The sequence below is a fragment of the Pezoporus wallicus genome, unplaced genomic scaffold (genome assembly GCF_028554395.1).
Source record: "Pezoporus wallicus isolate ANWC-B61680 ecotype Strahan unplaced genomic scaffold, APGP_CSIRO_Pwel_v1 contig_10084, whole genome shotgun sequence".
Lineage (NCBI taxonomy): Eukaryota > Metazoa > Chordata > Aves > Psittaciformes > Psittacidae > Pezoporus > Pezoporus wallicus.
The window spans coordinates 209,637-225,696 of NW_026642497.1; the positions used below are offsets into that span (position 1 = coordinate 209,637).

The 16,060-nt window shown below is 40.8% G+C and overlaps 1 protein-coding gene across 18 annotated transcripts in view; it reads left to right on the plus strand.

Moving 5' to 3' along the window:
* The window catches only part of MAST2 (microtubule associated serine/threonine kinase 2), a 213,261-nt gene that overhangs the window by 182,188 nt on the left and 15,013 nt on the right, over positions 1-16,060 (plus strand). For all 18 annotated transcript variants that reach the window (XM_057430684.1, XM_057430689.1, XM_057430679.1 and 15 more), the window contains 10 exons: positions 458-543; positions 2,537-2,745; positions 3,882-4,020; positions 4,888-5,020; positions 6,369-6,534; positions 7,570-7,671; positions 9,280-9,402; positions 11,632-11,741; positions 14,194-14,348; positions 15,578-15,882. In XM_057430684.1, the coding sequence (XP_057286667.1) occupies positions 458-543; positions 2,537-2,745; positions 3,882-4,020; positions 4,888-5,020; positions 6,369-6,534; positions 7,570-7,671; positions 9,280-9,402; positions 11,632-11,741; positions 14,194-14,348; positions 15,578-15,882 (1,528 nt within the window). The remainder of the gene's footprint in view (positions 1-457; positions 544-2,536; positions 2,746-3,881; positions 4,021-4,887; positions 5,021-6,368; positions 6,535-7,569; positions 7,672-9,279; positions 9,403-11,631; positions 11,742-14,193; positions 14,349-15,577; positions 15,883-16,060) is intronic.

The following is a 16,060-nucleotide window of genomic DNA, read 5'->3' on the forward strand; positions in this document are numbered from 1 at the left end:
CTCTGTACTGTGGTGATGAAATGCTTAAAAGTTCCAAACAGGCATTATCATCAAGTTTTGGTGATGTCTTTTTGAGTTGCAAACAAAAAACATCTGGAGAAGTTCTTTGTAGCTGCATTTGTAAAATCTGATGGGTTTTGAAGGGAGATGACTTCAGTAACAGACGATTAGAAAAATTTAATTCTATAACCTCTAAGTTTCAAGGTTCTTTAGCTGTTTATTGTCTTTTAAAATGTAATGTTGAGGAAAGGCTTGAATCTTATAGTCCACTAACTTTTGGTGCTAATAATTTGTGAGATAATCCACAAGGGTACTAGAAATACAGACAGAGATACATCCTGATGTTTAGATATGTGTTCAGATTGGGTGAATGCTGCTTAAAAAAGAAAAGGACAAAAAGGTGTGTGTTACAATGAAGTAATTCCTGCTCCTGATTTCCGTTTTCTTCTTTCCCCAGAGCCGTGGGGCCTCTGTCCAGTCAAAGAAAACTCCATCTGAAGAAGAGTTTGAAACTATCAAACTGATCAGTAATGGTGCTTATGGGTAAGGCTTTGCTTCAGAAGAAAATATCATTGTCCTACCCAGCGAAGGGCAATAGCAATGTTTCACGAATGATTGATTTTTGTTGGGTCCAAAGCATAAATGAATTTTGCTTGGGTCTTAAACAGATCCCACACTTCTGATGTCTTCTGCATTCTTCTGGGAGGTACCCTGTCTTGTATGTTCTCAGGGTTTCTCAGACAATAGCCCCTGTACTGGACTTAGTTCCTGACTGTGGAGTCCTTATATTGCGTTGAACTGACACACAGCTTCCAGCTCAGGAACCTTTTGTAAAAATTAGTTGCCCTCCTTTAAAGATTTCAGAGTCTGGTATTCCTAATCCTTTTGTGGTGCAAATTTTCTGAAGCCCTTCCAGGCTGCGTCCTTAAGCCTGTTTTTCCAGGAACTATTTCTGCAATGTTTCTTTATGGTAGGTAGGTAAGATACAGACACTTCGGTGCCTTAGCTTGAGATGATGAAAACCTTTGCCCTAAACACTGTCTCTAGTAAGAATATTATCACTTAGATTATTGTGAGATCCTTGAGTAATAGTAAAAAAATGTAGTTCCATGGTCTGAGAACATTATTTTGTACCAATTTCCTTATTGCTTGTTAAGCCAGTCTGCATTTCCTTTGATGCTGTTTGGTTAAGTCCTGTGGTTTGTATTTGGTTAAAGGCTCAATGAGTGAGGGTAAAATTCTGTAGTTGCAAATATTATTGATGTTTCATTGATGATTCATTGAAACAGCAAGAATATTGAGAGAGAAATAGCTTGTGCTTTCCTGTTCTTCCATGTATTCAGATTTTATATGTAATGTGGCTGTTCTTAAGCACTTCAGATACTAAAATTACATTGGGGCAAGTCTGCTCTGAGAAATAATACAGTAAAAATGCCATTGGATTTTATTATCCATTGAAGAACCCAAAATGAGGTTGATTGGTTAAAATTTTAACTACTCATACAAACCTATCCAGAATTATAAAGATGGTTCTTTGACTCTCTCCAATTCATAAATCCTTACCAGGGAAATCACTAGGCTGTAACTGAAAGGTGGTGATATTCAGTAGGTCATAACAGCAAAACTTGAGCATGTGCTTGAGTGTTTTGTTGAAGCGGGTACTTAGTTAACAGCAACTCTTTTTTTTTGAAGTTATATGTGAGAAAAGTGGAATGGTATTTTTAAGTCAGTGAAGACACAATGGAGCTTGTCAAAGAGCCATATTGTTGGACAGGAAGATTTTATATCTCTTCAGTCATATTTCTGCACAGACCCCATTAAATGTAACTTGGCTTAAAAGAGGGGAGAGAAGTGGTTGTTTTGCTGTTACTCGTGTCTGTCTTTATCCTGGGTGTATTTTATAGTCAGTTGCTGGTAGGACACAATATCATGTTAAATGTAGTATACTCTGGAGAAAAGGAAACAAGTACTGATTCAATAAGGCAGGCAAACTGGATGAAAATTTTATTTGCAAACTGTATTATTAAAGTGCAGGAATCTAATGATCTGCAAATGATGGAAATGTAACTGATACTTTACTGAAGGAAATCCCTGGTGACAGTGTTGAGTCAAATTAATTTTATGGAGCTGGGAAAGAAATCGTGCTGATTCCATACATTTTGGACCATTTTTTTAAGTGGAATGATGACTGTAGTGTTGAAAATTACATGCTTCTGCAATGCTGCTTAAGGAAGTTTGTGACATTTCTGTCTGAAATACCTCATTAGTCATATCAGCGAAAGTGCTGCTTAGTTCAAGAAGACAGAGTAGCTTCTGGAAGGAAGCATCACAGGGTTCCTTCTTTTCAGGGGGAGCTCAGCACTGACATGGAGTTGCAAATAAGTCTGTCAGGATCTATCCAAAGCAGTTACAATCACTGTTTAAAAAAAAACCCCAAACAAAACCAACCAACCAATAAGCAAGCAAAAAAATAACCCAACCGCAAACACGTTTGAACTGAAAATGGAACTTTTCCTCTTGGTATGTGGTTTTCTAGGGCTGTGTATCTGGTGCGACACAAGACCACCCGTCAACGTTTTGCCATGAAGAAGATCAACAAACAGAACCTAATTTTGAGGAACCAGATCCAGCAGGCTTTTGTGGAGAGAGATATCTTGACTTTCGCTGAGAACCCCTTTGTGGTCAGCATGTTCTGCTCCTTTGAGACCAAGCGCCACCTGTGCATGGTTATGGAGTATGTAGAAGGTATGGTTGTCACTGTATGCACCTGCAAAGGGACCTTGGTCAGCCCTGCAGTTGCAGGGGAAGCTGTGATGCCCTTTCAGGCAGGAGTGTATAGATTGCTTCTAGAATGAAATGACTCATTCTACCACCAGTACAGTTTGGGATAAGGAGACACTCCATTTGTGAATCTCTGTGTCTGATACAACATGATTGCAGTGCAGCTGAGGAAACGTAAAGCTACAATGCTGGGGTCAGAAGTAAACATGGACTTTACAGTCCTCATTGGAGAGAAATCCTCTCTCTTTCCTGTGGGATGGCAGGGCTAGATCCATAGCATGTTTGCTTGGCATTGCAGTTAGAAAAAAGGCAGTTAAGAAACATCGCCAAGCAACATAGTCTTTATTCTTGAGCAGCCTTATTTAAATTACAGTGCTATTTCTGCTGGGGTTTTTTGCTTGTTTTGTTTATTCTTTACAATATTATCTGATTTTATTTTATCTCTGTATCTTGCTGTAAGCAATATATTTCCACTGGTGGATAGGATTAATTTCTTACGCCTGCCTTGCTTGGCTGAATGTTTATGAGAAATGAGCTTATAGTTATTGTATCAGTGCTCTTTCAGATAAATTAGTGGAATGAAAACAGATGTATTGGCATAAAAAATTTTAATATGGATTTCTATTTGTAAGTAGAGATGAAGGTCAAATGAAATGTGTGGGCAGTGTTCCTTAAAAAGCTTGAATCAGGCACCCACAGACTTATTTTCATGACTCTCACTGTGTTCAAAGGCAAGGCTGCCTCCCCATGCGTAGGGAGAGCCAATTAGTAGTTGTAGAGGTGTTTACTTACTATTTGAAGAAGGTTGTATATCAGAAGTAGTATGTGTCTCAGTGGTGGGGAGCAAAGAAATTTATAGAGGCCAGACAGTCATGAACTGCCCGTTCTTCAAGGCTTGTTTAACGGTTTGGAAATGGCATCTGCACAGTTCTTGAGCAAGCATGCCCAACATACATGGATCTAGATTTTCCTAAGATTTTAACATTTATATGAAGCTCAAGACAGAATGTACAGAGAGCTTTAGAATTCAGGCTGAGAGAGTTGAGATTGAGCCTCATGACTGTTCTTTCACTGTGCCATATTTTCAACTTCTTTCTTAGGAGGTGATTGTGCCACACTTCTCAAGAACATTGGTGCACTACCTGTTGATATGGCAAGGATGTATTTTGCTGAGACTGTTCTGGCACTGGAGTACCTACACAATTATGGGATTGTTCACCGTGACCTGAAACCTGATAAGTAAGTCTTTAGCTTTTCAGAATCATAGAACCATAGAATAGTTAGGGTTGGAAAGGACCTTAAGATCATACAGTTCCAACCCCCCTGCCATGGGCAGGGACACCTCACACTAAACCAGTGTTAGCCAAGGCTCTGTCCAACCTGGCCGTGAACACTGCCAGGGATGGAGCATTCACAACTTCCTTGAGCAACCCATTCCAGTGCCTCACCACCTTCACAGTAAAAAACTTCTTCCTTAGAGCTAACCTAAATCTCCCCTGTTTAGGTTTGAACCCATTCCCCTTTGTCTTATCATTATAATTCCTGATGAAGAGTCTCTCTTCAGCATCCTTATAGGCCCCTTTCAGACACTGGAAGGCTGCTATGAGGTCTCCATGCAGCCTTCTCTTCTCCAGGCTGAACAGCCCCAACTTCCTCAGCCTGTCTTCATACAGGAGGTGCTCCAGTCCCTGATCATCCTCGTGGCCCTCCTCTGGAGAGAAATGGTTCTTTAGGGTCTTTCTCCATAGGCAAGAGGACATGGGAGCTAGAGACAACAGATCTTCAGTGGCATCTGACATGTAGGAGATTTTATGGAGTCTCTCGTTACTGATGTAGAACCGGATAGACGCTGAGAAAGGGTGGGAAGAATGACTTCAGATACTATTTCAAAGCTGTTACTACACTGATGAAATTATGGCAGAAGATGTAGTGTGATTTCTAGTTGCCTTGGCTGCCCTATAGTTAATAGGAGGTTCCTTCCAGGTGTTTGATGGGGATGTAACGCCTAGAACTTGCTTAGCATTATCCTATGTTCTTTTTTTTAAATTGCTTTTGGGCAACAGTTAATTGAATGTTGGATTATTTTGCTGCTTCTCTTTCTTCTAGTCTTCTGATAACTTCCATGGGTCACATTAAACTAACAGATTTTGGACTGTCTAAAATTGGGTTAATGAGCCTTACAACTAATCTTTACGAGGGACACATTGAGAAGGATACCAGGGAATTCCTGGACAAGCAGGTAAGCTGAAAAATTTTGTCTATTGTTGTGGGATCAGATGCAAGATTCTCTTGGGTTAGAATGGGATTTTATAGCACTCCCTCTGCCTTGATGCTGTGCTCTGTGTTGTGGAGTAGGAGGAGAAGACACAAGTCTGTTCTCATGTTTGTGCATAAATTGGCATCTTCTGGTATTTCAGCTTCACGTTTTGGAGTGATGCACTTCAGCTCCTAGTTTAGGATATTGAAAATGTGGCCCAGGCAGCAGTGCAGGTGTGAACAGACGCTGGTTTAGAGGCATAACACAGATTTTGCTGGAAGGTTGTTCCACGGTCTCCCCTTCTGGTGCTTAGAGAGTTCATGGCAAGTTCCTGTATGTTTCTTGTGATTTTGTCTCATGGCTTTTATCCCCATGGGTTTTATCCCCATGATATTTACTGAGGGTCATTTTTCTCCTTAGTCTCCATTTTGCTGGGCTTAACCAGCAAAATTCTTCTTGGTAACAAGACAGATTTTTCTTTGATGAATGAACAGCACTTCTGTGCACCTTCTTCAGCTTAAGTTGCTATTTTCTGGCCATAGTTGGCAGGAACTATACTCTTCTGGATGTAGGCTCACCATGCCTTGTATAACGGTATTAAAAAATACTTCCATCTTCTGAGAATACCTCAGATCACAGCTGAATTTTCTTTCTCAGCTGTGCCAAGTATTAATTCCTAATCACTCTGTGGCATTTTTGCCTTTGCTTCTGAGTAATTATGTTTTTTTCTAGCAGAACTTCTTTGGTCACAAGATCATGGCCTTGCACTTTGCAGTGTTACAGCTATATTGTTGCTGCTTCTCAGACTCAGGCAACTTAGACCTTCCCATATGATTTCCTTAGCCTTTGTCTCTGCCAAAGGTACCTCCCAGGTTTAAATGCTGGAGTGCGTAATCATGCTGTGCTGCTAATCCTGCATCTGTGAAACTAGGTTCTGCTAGCACAGAGATGCAAGAGGTTTGTCAAAACTGAGTTCCTTATAGCTGTAGCTCTGCCAGTAGACATCCATCAAGCAGACAGACCTGTACACACAGAATGTGCATTTTTCCCATATGCTTTACTGTATGTGCACCAAAAAACTCCTTAGCTGTCATATCCACACGAGGAACATTTCATATTATGTGATATCTTTTATGTGTAGGTAATGTGTTCCTCAAATACAGACTCTTGCTCCATGGAAGGTAGTTCGCAGCATAAAGTGGTTAGTGGCAGAACATTAATAACTTCCTTGTAGTGCTCTGGGGAGGGGGGGAAATAAAAAAGACAAGAATAAACCTTGATGTGAATCTGGCAGTTTTTAAGTTAATTGCTTTCTTGTGTTTCTCTTGAGGTCTGTGGTACTCCAGAATACATTGCACCAGAAGTGATCCTGCGCCAGGGCTATGGGAAGCCTGTGGACTGGTGGGCCATGGGAGTTATCCTGTATGAGTTTCTAGTTGGCTGTGTTCCTTTCTTTGGGGACACACCTGAAGAGCTGTTTGGACAAGTGATTAGTGGTATGTTTCTGTTCTGTCTCTGATGGGGTTTCAGAATGTACTGTGAAAATACCGAGGATCCACAGTTTAGACAGAAAGGACTAGGTGTAAAATAATGGCTTTTAATTTTGAAACATTTATCTTTCTGTGTCAAAGTAGCATCTGTCTGATTTCAGCTATCAAGAGTTGTTGAGTTGCTTCATGTCTTGCTAGATAGCTCTTTCATTGTGCATGGTGTGGGAGTCATGCAGATGCTTGTGGGATTGGGGAAAAGTGTTTGAGGATGTTTTCCATCCCGTCTTTTAACTTAAATGATGGAGAATATGAAAGGAGCAGCCGCCAACTGGTGTAATTCAGCCTGATTTTGGTTATTTCTTCTCTAGATGCAAATGTCAGTCAATTAGTAGTTGTTGTATAGACGAAATAAAAAGGAAGGTCTAAGCAAAACACATTGAAGCTGTTGTACTAAGCACCTTCACATCTTGTGGCTTTTTAAACCTATCTCCTGCTTGGAGTTGGACAAATGATTGCTTTGTGTTCTCTCAGTGAATACACCAGTGAAAACATTTCCTATTGGGAATACTTTCTGAAACAGTAAATTTTTAACACACTTGGCAAATGTCCTTTGTGAAAAAGCAGATTTCAGCAAAGAGCTAAATATGATGCGTGGAATTGTTACCTGCGAATTGTTCTCTCTGTTCCAAGTATAACAAGCTTGGAATGTGCAGGCACAAGATACAGCCACAGTATTGTCAGTGTCTTTGTTTATGGATCGTCATGGAAGTCCCATTTCATACTTTATTAATAGAGTTCTTACTGCTTCTTTTCTCCACTAGCAGTGCTTTGATTGACAGCAGCCTTAGCTGACGCTGAATTTTATGCATTTTGGAAAATGTCAATGCTTGAATTATATTAAGTATGCAAGCTGCTGAATTCAGGGTATTTGCGATGCTGGGGCAGTACTTGAACACTGCATTTTAAGGTATAGGCTCATGAATGGTTATTCAAATCAGTCATGAAGCTGGTAGAAAATGTCAAGTCTCTTTTTGTCTCCAGATGAAATTGCCTGGCCAGAAGGTGATGATGCACTGCCACCAGATGCTCAGGACCTCATTTCTAAGCTGCTTCGCCAAAATCCTTTGGAAAGAATGGGAACAGGTAGGAACCTTGTGCATGGGAAAGTATTACCCAGAAGGAGGAAAAGAATCTACCTTGCCAGTGATGCATACCCACCCATGCTGAAAAATGCTCATCTAGAACTGGGAAACCGTTTGTACTGGGTTCAGTGAGTCTTGTGTGATGAAGCTCTGAGAATTAGTGTAGACAGATATTACTGTCTTGTTTGGCAAAAAAGAAAGGGGCACCTTCAGCTTGGCGATATAACTGCTCAATTTTGTGCTGTTCTGTTGAAGGCTTGAGGGTGGTTGTCTCCATTTGAACAGTGTATAATCAGATCTCTTTGAAGTTCTTTTTGACTAGGGGCTTAATCCCCTACATGGATGTTAATTCCTGGGTGTAATGAAATAAACGAAAACTTTCTCATTCCTAGAGGCTTGTACTGTGGAATTCTCCAAACATACAAAAAATCTGATAATGTCTTTGGCGAAGTCAGATGTGCACATCAATCTTTCTGTATGTTAATGTCAGGTTTGTAGTTTTACAGGCTAACACTTCTCATTTGCTGGTAGTGAGTTACCAAAAATAATCTGTAGCTACACTCTTGTTTTAAAACAATTTGTGCAATTCTGTGGCTTCACAGCACAGGTTGGCTGTTCTGTTCATTATTTTAATTTGATTTAATTTTAGATTTTCAATTGGAAACTACACTTTAAGGATAAAATAAAAACTCAGATGTATCGCAGTTCCAAAAGGCACGTGTATTCAGCAACTTAACACATGTGCACAAAAGGGTGCTGAATAGATCATGAATGAATAATGATATCAGATGGTTTTCACATGTTCTTCTTTGCTTCAAATCCATGTACTTGAAAGATGTTGCTGTCATGGAAAAGATGTAGAGTTTCTTGTCTTATGAAATGAGTTGATGGACTGATTTTTTGATTCCTTATACACCTGTAATGCTGAGACTGCTGTTCTGCTTGGCGTCTTGTAGTGCCACTGGCACTCAGCAAACCTTTTATCTCTTTTCCTCTGCTATATTCTTTTTTAAGAAAGACAGTAGCATCTTTTATGAATATTAATTTCATTTGGAAAAAAAAAAAGCATACGCTGGTAGACAGATAAGCCCCAGTTTTCCCTTCTGGGTACCCAGGCTTCTGAGCTTAATATCAAAAGATACTAATTCAGGAAGATAGGTGAGCCCCTGCCTTGTTTTAAGCACATGAATGAGTTTATTCATGACAGTGGAGCCACTCATGCTAAGTGCTTTCTGAGTCTGCTCTTTATTCAGCTATGAACAAGGTGGTATTTAGAGCTTGGAAATTTTAAATTAAGATGTTAATTAGTTCTTAATCTTGCACTTGCGTGGAATGCAATAGCAGATGCTGTTTTCCAGCCAGTTTACTCATGTATTGACATCAAACAAGAGGAGGAGGTGGGAAGGAGGAAATCTTGTTCAGATTTTATCCTATATCACCACTTTGGTAAAAGGATAAGTCGTTACTCAAAATTCTTGGAAAATGGACTCCAGGTACTTAATTGTACTTGGGCACATTCTTTTAGGCTCTTGATATTTTTAGGGTTTATTTTTTCACATTATGCAAATGCTGAAAGAAATACTCTGCAATGAAAGATGCTTTATTTCAGGTAGTGCCTTTGAAGTGAAACAGCATCGGTTCTTTAAAGATTTGGACTGGAATGGATTACTTCGACAGAAAGCTGAATTCATCCCACAGTTGGAATCTGAGGATGACACGAGCTATTTTGACAGTAAGGCTAAAGAGTCAGCCTAAATGGCATCCTGGGTTTTGCACATATTTCATTTTTTAAATTATTAGAGATAAGTCATTGGTAGAAATGGAATGAAACACTTGATGGAAGTTGCTTTTGTAGGTTTCTGCTCAATGCCAGGTAAGGTTTCTTTGAAAGCAAATGAATTTTAAAATGAAAAAGTGCTGCTGCTGAAGTCAGTTGACTTTTCACTGGTGCCTGTGGTCCTGCCAGCCATGGCCCTGCAGTGAGAGGTACTGCAGTTGCTATGCTGGGTTTCTTACAATACTTCCAAAGCATTTGGTAAATGCAGCTTTCTTGAGCTTTTGAGCACTATTATCTATCCCTAGTGGCTGTTTTCAGCCAATATTTCTTTAAACAAAACAAACAGGCCCTAACCCTTACAGAGAAGTATGTAGGGAAAATTCTTATTTGAAGTAATTTCAATTATTTTCACTGCAAGTGTATCACCTTATTTTAGTGTTACTGACTCTAATGAGATATGAAGTGAAGTGTCTGTCTGGTGTGTATGAATGTCTGGGAACTGCCGTGGTATCCATGCTATGTAGGATTCCTGGTATTTCCAGATAAGGACCAGACAGTCAGTGCTCTTGGGAGAGGAGGGAGGAGGGAGTGTCATGTGAGGGATGGAGAGGTCTCTGTGCCCAGAGCCTCTGTTCCCCAGCTTTCCTCGTTTGGCTTTGGGAGCTGAGCAGGTGGACAGGGCTTGGGCTTGTCACTGGTCAAGGCAAGGGTCTCTTCCCAACTCCAGCTGCAGCACAGGATGATACTAGGCTATTTAAGTTCCCTGAACTATGGAAACTTCTGCCTTCAGTGGAATCTCTTCCATCCTTCTAGGCCCATGGGACTGGCTTAACTCCATGTGGAGCGCATCTGTGTTTCTGTGCTCCTGTGCTCCTGTGCTGTGCTCAGGGAGAGAGGGAGAAAGCAGCCTGCCTCCAAGCCCTCTGCTGCCACACTGCAGGAGCAATGATCCTGTTTAGATAGTGCTCTTCCAGTTGGGGAATAGGTTTTTAGGTTATGGGTAGGATGGAGAGAAAGATAATTTGATAAGTCTCTGTGTACTTGCTGCAGAGAGCAATTTGAGTCAAGCTGTGCAGAGGGGCTGAGGTGTGATTTGCATAGATTGAGGTTGTATTGATACCACATACATGTAGGAGCCAAGGTGGTGGTGTGTTCCTACCACTAACTGGACTTACTGGACACTGAAACTTGAGCTCTGGTCACTGTGTTGGGTCAGTCATTGGGAGAAGCACAATGCAGCAGCTGTGAGTGGATCCTGCTGGGTAAAAGCACCACGTAATGTTCAGGGGTGCAAATCACTGGGTCTGTCAAGTAGGAATGATGGCAAACTCCCCAAGTACCCAGGCATGCTCAGCAGGTTATCAGGGTGCCGTTGATGTGAGTCCTTTATGAAGGCTGGAATTCTGACATGAGGGAATATCTCACACAGACACTGATAAGAGTTGGTGTTGCTGTTATAAACCCTAATGCAGGAAAATTTAGAATTTATAGAAGTAGCTTTCTGGCTGATACAGTGCAGCAAATTTGGCTCAGTATAGCTATCAGCCTTCTGTAGCCAAACTTACTAACACCCACCCCTCAAAATCCGATGTGGCTGGCTTAGAAATCCAGTGCTGCAAATCTCAGCACCTCTTTTAGGAGGCAGTTGAGATTTTTGCAGTAAAAAATAGCTTTGCATCTTGGCTGCTTGCCTGTTTTCTTTAAGAAAACCTTATCCTTTTGCTAGTTGTAGGAGAGAGAAGAGGAAATATTTTAGGGGGTAAATACTTTTATTTTGTTCAAGAAAGCTTGGTTGCAGGATAGACTTTGTGCAGTCAAAAAGCTGTCTATTGGAAACTGGAATAGTGAATTGTTTCAGTGTTTCCTCCCTTGTGATTGTTTGCTGTTGAGAAGAAATATCCCTACCACAAAGGGTCTGCAGGATTAGACACCTGCTGAGTACCAGCTGCTTTTAGAATCTGATACAGCTGAAGATGTAAGATAAATTCAGTAGGAAGGAGGTATTCTGCACTGGTAACTACAATATGAGCAAAATTAGCTGGGTATGTTTCGTTATTAAGGAAAATACCCTGCATGGTATATGAGCGCTCCAAGTTCTTGGTAAACAGACAAGTAGGAATGCTTGATGTGTGAGAGTCACCTCTAGTCCTTGCACTGATGGCACATGCCATGCCTTGTTCACAGCCCGTTCAGAACGGTACCAACACCTGGATTCAGAAGAAGAGGAGGACACTAATGATGATGATCATGTGGAAATTCGGCAGTTTTCCTCATGCTCGCCGAGGTTCAGCAAGGTAGGAGCATGCGGACTTGTTGAAAGACAGGAACGCAGCTTCATTGCTTCATATGAGGTAGATTTTAGTCATACGGTTCATATGTTTGGGGATTGCATGGTGTTTTAGTATAAACTGAGGAAAGAAAAACTGTATATGTTGTTTATTCTGTGATAATCTGTGGCCTATTAGAAGGTGAGTACCAGAATAATTGGAGAATAAGGTTTTGTATTTCTTCATGTTTCGCTAATATGCAGACATCTCGTCTGTCTCTGATAGTTTGGTGTTTTTCCTGATGACTTGGATGCTGGCTTAGGTAGTATCCAAAGCTTATTTTCTTTGAACAGTGTCATTCTGAAAGGGTCTTCCAGTAGGTAACAGGACGAAAATTGATTCTGGCATTTTGGAATAAGGGTCTAAAATCCAAGAGATCGCACGTAGTAAGAGCACAGGTGAAGCTTGCACCTCTGCTGTTGTTTATTGTCTCAAATACAGCCTGAGGAACAAAAGGTGAGGTGATAGTTTGAAAGAGAAGGATCTGGGCATATAGTGTATCATGAGTTAGATGTGCCAACTTATTGAAGCAAAAAGGCAGTTGCCATAGTGGGAGATCATGAATATTTTCTGCAAAGGAAATGAAGAAATCCTTTCCATCTGCTTAGTGCTAGGAGGGCCACATCTGGGGTACTCTGTCCTGTTCTGGGCAATGTTCTTGAAAATAAACAGGGACCAGTAAAAGAGAGTCCAGAGGAAAGCAACAAGAATGATCCGAGATATACAAAACATAAAACCTAATGTGTTTCTAAATACATAACTGCTAGAATGAAAGTACAGTGGTCTTCCTCTTCTACACAGACCTGATATGAAATGATGGGCACAAAGGATGTATACGATAGACTGTAAGAAGTAATTTCCAATGTGGAACAATAATTAAGCCCTGATGTGGGTTGCCTGGCGAATTTGGAGCATTTCCATCTCTGTCAGCTTTTCAGAACAGGTTAGAGAAATATCTGTCAGGTGTTAGAGGAGACATGGCTCTGCTTTGAGGTGAGGAAATGGTCAGGAAGCCCTGAGGAGGTCCCCTCTAGCCATGCTTTCTGAATTCAGGTCTGTGCGGGTGGTTCAGGTCTCATTCAGGTGGTTGGAAATAAAAAGCTGGAATTCTGGACACTTCAGAGTAGTACAACTCCACTGTTAGAGTGGATAAAATAAAGTATGTTTGCGGCGGGGCAGAAGGGAGAAGGAACGCTGTTTTGGCGTCAGGTCACTATGAATTGTCTTTTCCTCTTCTTAATGAGACAGGAGTAGGAATTGTACTTAAGACCTCTGAGATATTTCAGGTTGTCATGACAGTTCCTCCAGATTTCCACCACTGAACTCAGATTTTGAAGCATCAGTTTGTCCTTCTTTGTCCTCAGCTGGGCTACAGTGGTTTAAGTAACAGTTACCATTAAGTTTATGGAGTTGCTCCTGATTTGCATCACCAAAAGTACGTTCAAAATTGGACCTGAGGATTAGTTGGGGTTTTGAAAAAGTTGTAGTGCGTACATAAGGGTTTCTTTTTTCCTGCCTTTTCTCACCATGAGTATTATTCATCTGCTAGACTGAAGCTTTTCTTTAGGGTTCAGTGTTTTTGCCACAAAGAGAAAAAGTTCACTTTTAATGAATTTATTCTAAGACCTGGGAAATTATACAGCATTTGTAATGTGGGAGGCATAAAAGGTTCATTGTATTTTGAAGTTCTTGTCTGACAATTCAGCCATATGATTTATTAATAGTTATCTTGTTGATGCTCTGAATTTTTAATAACATTATTTTCATTAATCTCTTCTTATGTAAATTAGGTCCACAGTCAAGTGTAGTTTTAAAAGGATAGATTTTTTTGCTTAATCATTTAATTATTTAAAGACGGCTGTAAAACCAAGAAAGGCACTTTCATTAAGCTGTCAGCATTATAGTAGATTCCTTGAGGAGGACAGGACTTTTTTGTTCTGAAATAAGCTTGGGGCAATGCTGGTAGACTGATGATAATGAAATGGGGTCATGAGCATGATGCCTATCACCGAATTGGATTTGTATAGTGAGATTTCAAGATCCAGATGCCAGCCTTCAAGACTTGTGGAGCCTACTTTAGCAATATCTCCTCTTGAGTTTGAGAATGGTTAAAAACTAAAATCAAGTAGTTTCGAAAAGTCTTAGGATTTCTGTGGTGTGCTGGGCTGTTTTCAGGGGAGAGGTGTTGGATGCTGTTGTAGAAAGGCATGTTCAGTGTTTCCAAAGTTTGCCTTTTTCCTTTCCTCCTTGGCACACTTTGAGTATGTCACATCTGCACTGTGTTATTTAGTTAAAGAACATTGCCAAGTTCATGCCCTTGGGGAATATCTTCCATTTTGAGAAGAGATTATGCCCCTTCATCAGAAAAGGCCACGTAGGTTTGTTTTCTCTGTATAGAAGGATCTTTTGCTGTGTGCAGGTGTACAGCAGCATGGAACGTCTTTCCATCCATGAAGAGAGGAAGACTCCACCACCAACTAAACGGAGTCTGAGTGAAGAAAAAGATGACAGACTGGACAGCCTTGGTAGCTTGAAGAGCCGAGACCGCAGCTGGGTGATTGGGTCTCCTGAAATGTAAGTTCTGTAGAACCAAGCCTTCTGGTTTCTCATAGTGTCTGACCTGCGCCAAAACTTTCTCTGACCAGTGTTAGGTCAGGGATGCTTCATATGATGTATTTCCACAGATGAAGCCTGGAATAAATAGCTGAAAATCATGGAATGGTTTGGGTTGAAAAAGGCTTCTAAAAATCATCTAGTCCAACCCGTCTGCTGTGGGCAGGGTCACCTTCCACTAGACCAGGTTGCTCAAAGCCTCACACAACCTGGCCTTGAATGTTTCCAGGGATGTGGCATATCTCTGGGCAACCTGTGCAAGTGTTTCACTATCCTTGTCATAAAATCAATGCCTAGAAGTGATATGGTCCTTAAATGTATCTTGATATTATTATTAACATAATAATGTTAATGGTATTAACATCTCCTAAGTTTATGCCAAGTACTTTGAATGAATGTAAAGGAATTATAACCTTAAGTAAGGCTTTAGTCTGTGGAATGACTAGTTACATCAGAAATGTCCCAACAGCAGTTGTTTCTTAAACATCAGTGAATCCACAGTGTGGTGTGGCCGGACTTTTACCATTTGTCACAAATGAGAGAAAATATTAGCAAAGTCCAAAGTTTCTAAAGCTCAGAATATCCAAAAGCCTCTTGTCTTCTAATAACAAATGTCAGTAAAATATATTAATACCCAGATTTTGGATATCCACCATGTTTCTAGCATTCCTGAAATAATTGTCAACCTTTCCTTAAAAAATGGTTGTGTCACATTTTGTGTAACTCCTGATTGGCATTACAAGTTTAAATAAAAGGAAAACAAAAAAAAAGAAGAAAGTTATAGATTACACTCTTAGCTCACGTGCATCTTGCATCAGGCCTTCTTGGCTTCAGATTCACAGCAACTTTGAGAGAAAAAGCCATCTAGTTCCCAAAAGAACATGGATGATGATTTGCATTTTGTAATTGTGGCTTTTATAATCTTTAATATCATCTTCATTGAAGTGTACTCTTCTTTGGTATTATTCCTTCCTCTCTTAGAAGCTTAACAATGGAATATACTGGAAATCTAAACTCAGATGGTGCCCCAAGTCTGTGCTATTTTAGGTCCTAATGATGTAGCTCAGTCTCCTAACTTTACCCTAAACTGGCTCCAACTTTGTGAGTTGGGTCTGTGTGCTATTCTCACTCTTTATAGTTCATTATCCTCCTAACTTGACTGAGGGGCTCGGTCTTGGTTTTTCCCTTAGATTGCGTAAGCGCTTGTCTATGTCTGAATCCTCACACACGGAGAGCGACTCCAGCCCACCCCTGACCGTCCGCCGGCGCTGCTCGGGGCTTCTTGATATGCCCCGCTTTGCCATCTCCACTGAGGATGAGGGAACTGTTCTCAAAAGACCACAGTCTGAGGGGATGCTCTTACCCACCGTGCAGTCACGGGAAGGGCTGCCAGTGCCCATTCCAGAACAGCCTGTGGAGCAGGAGCTGCAGCTGGAAGGTGATGCTGGACCTACCACCCCCTCCACAGCTGTCAGCAGTGCCTCAACGTTGACAGGTATGTGTTTGGTGTGATGGTGTTGTGGTCCCCAAGAAAGCCCTCTTAGCTTTCAGACATTAACTGTAAAACTGTGGATCTGGATGGTAGATGATGTAAATGTCTCTTGCAAAGTGGTTACTTTAGTATAGTTTTGTGGATGTGCTTGACTTTGAAATAACATCAGTGGTTTAATCTC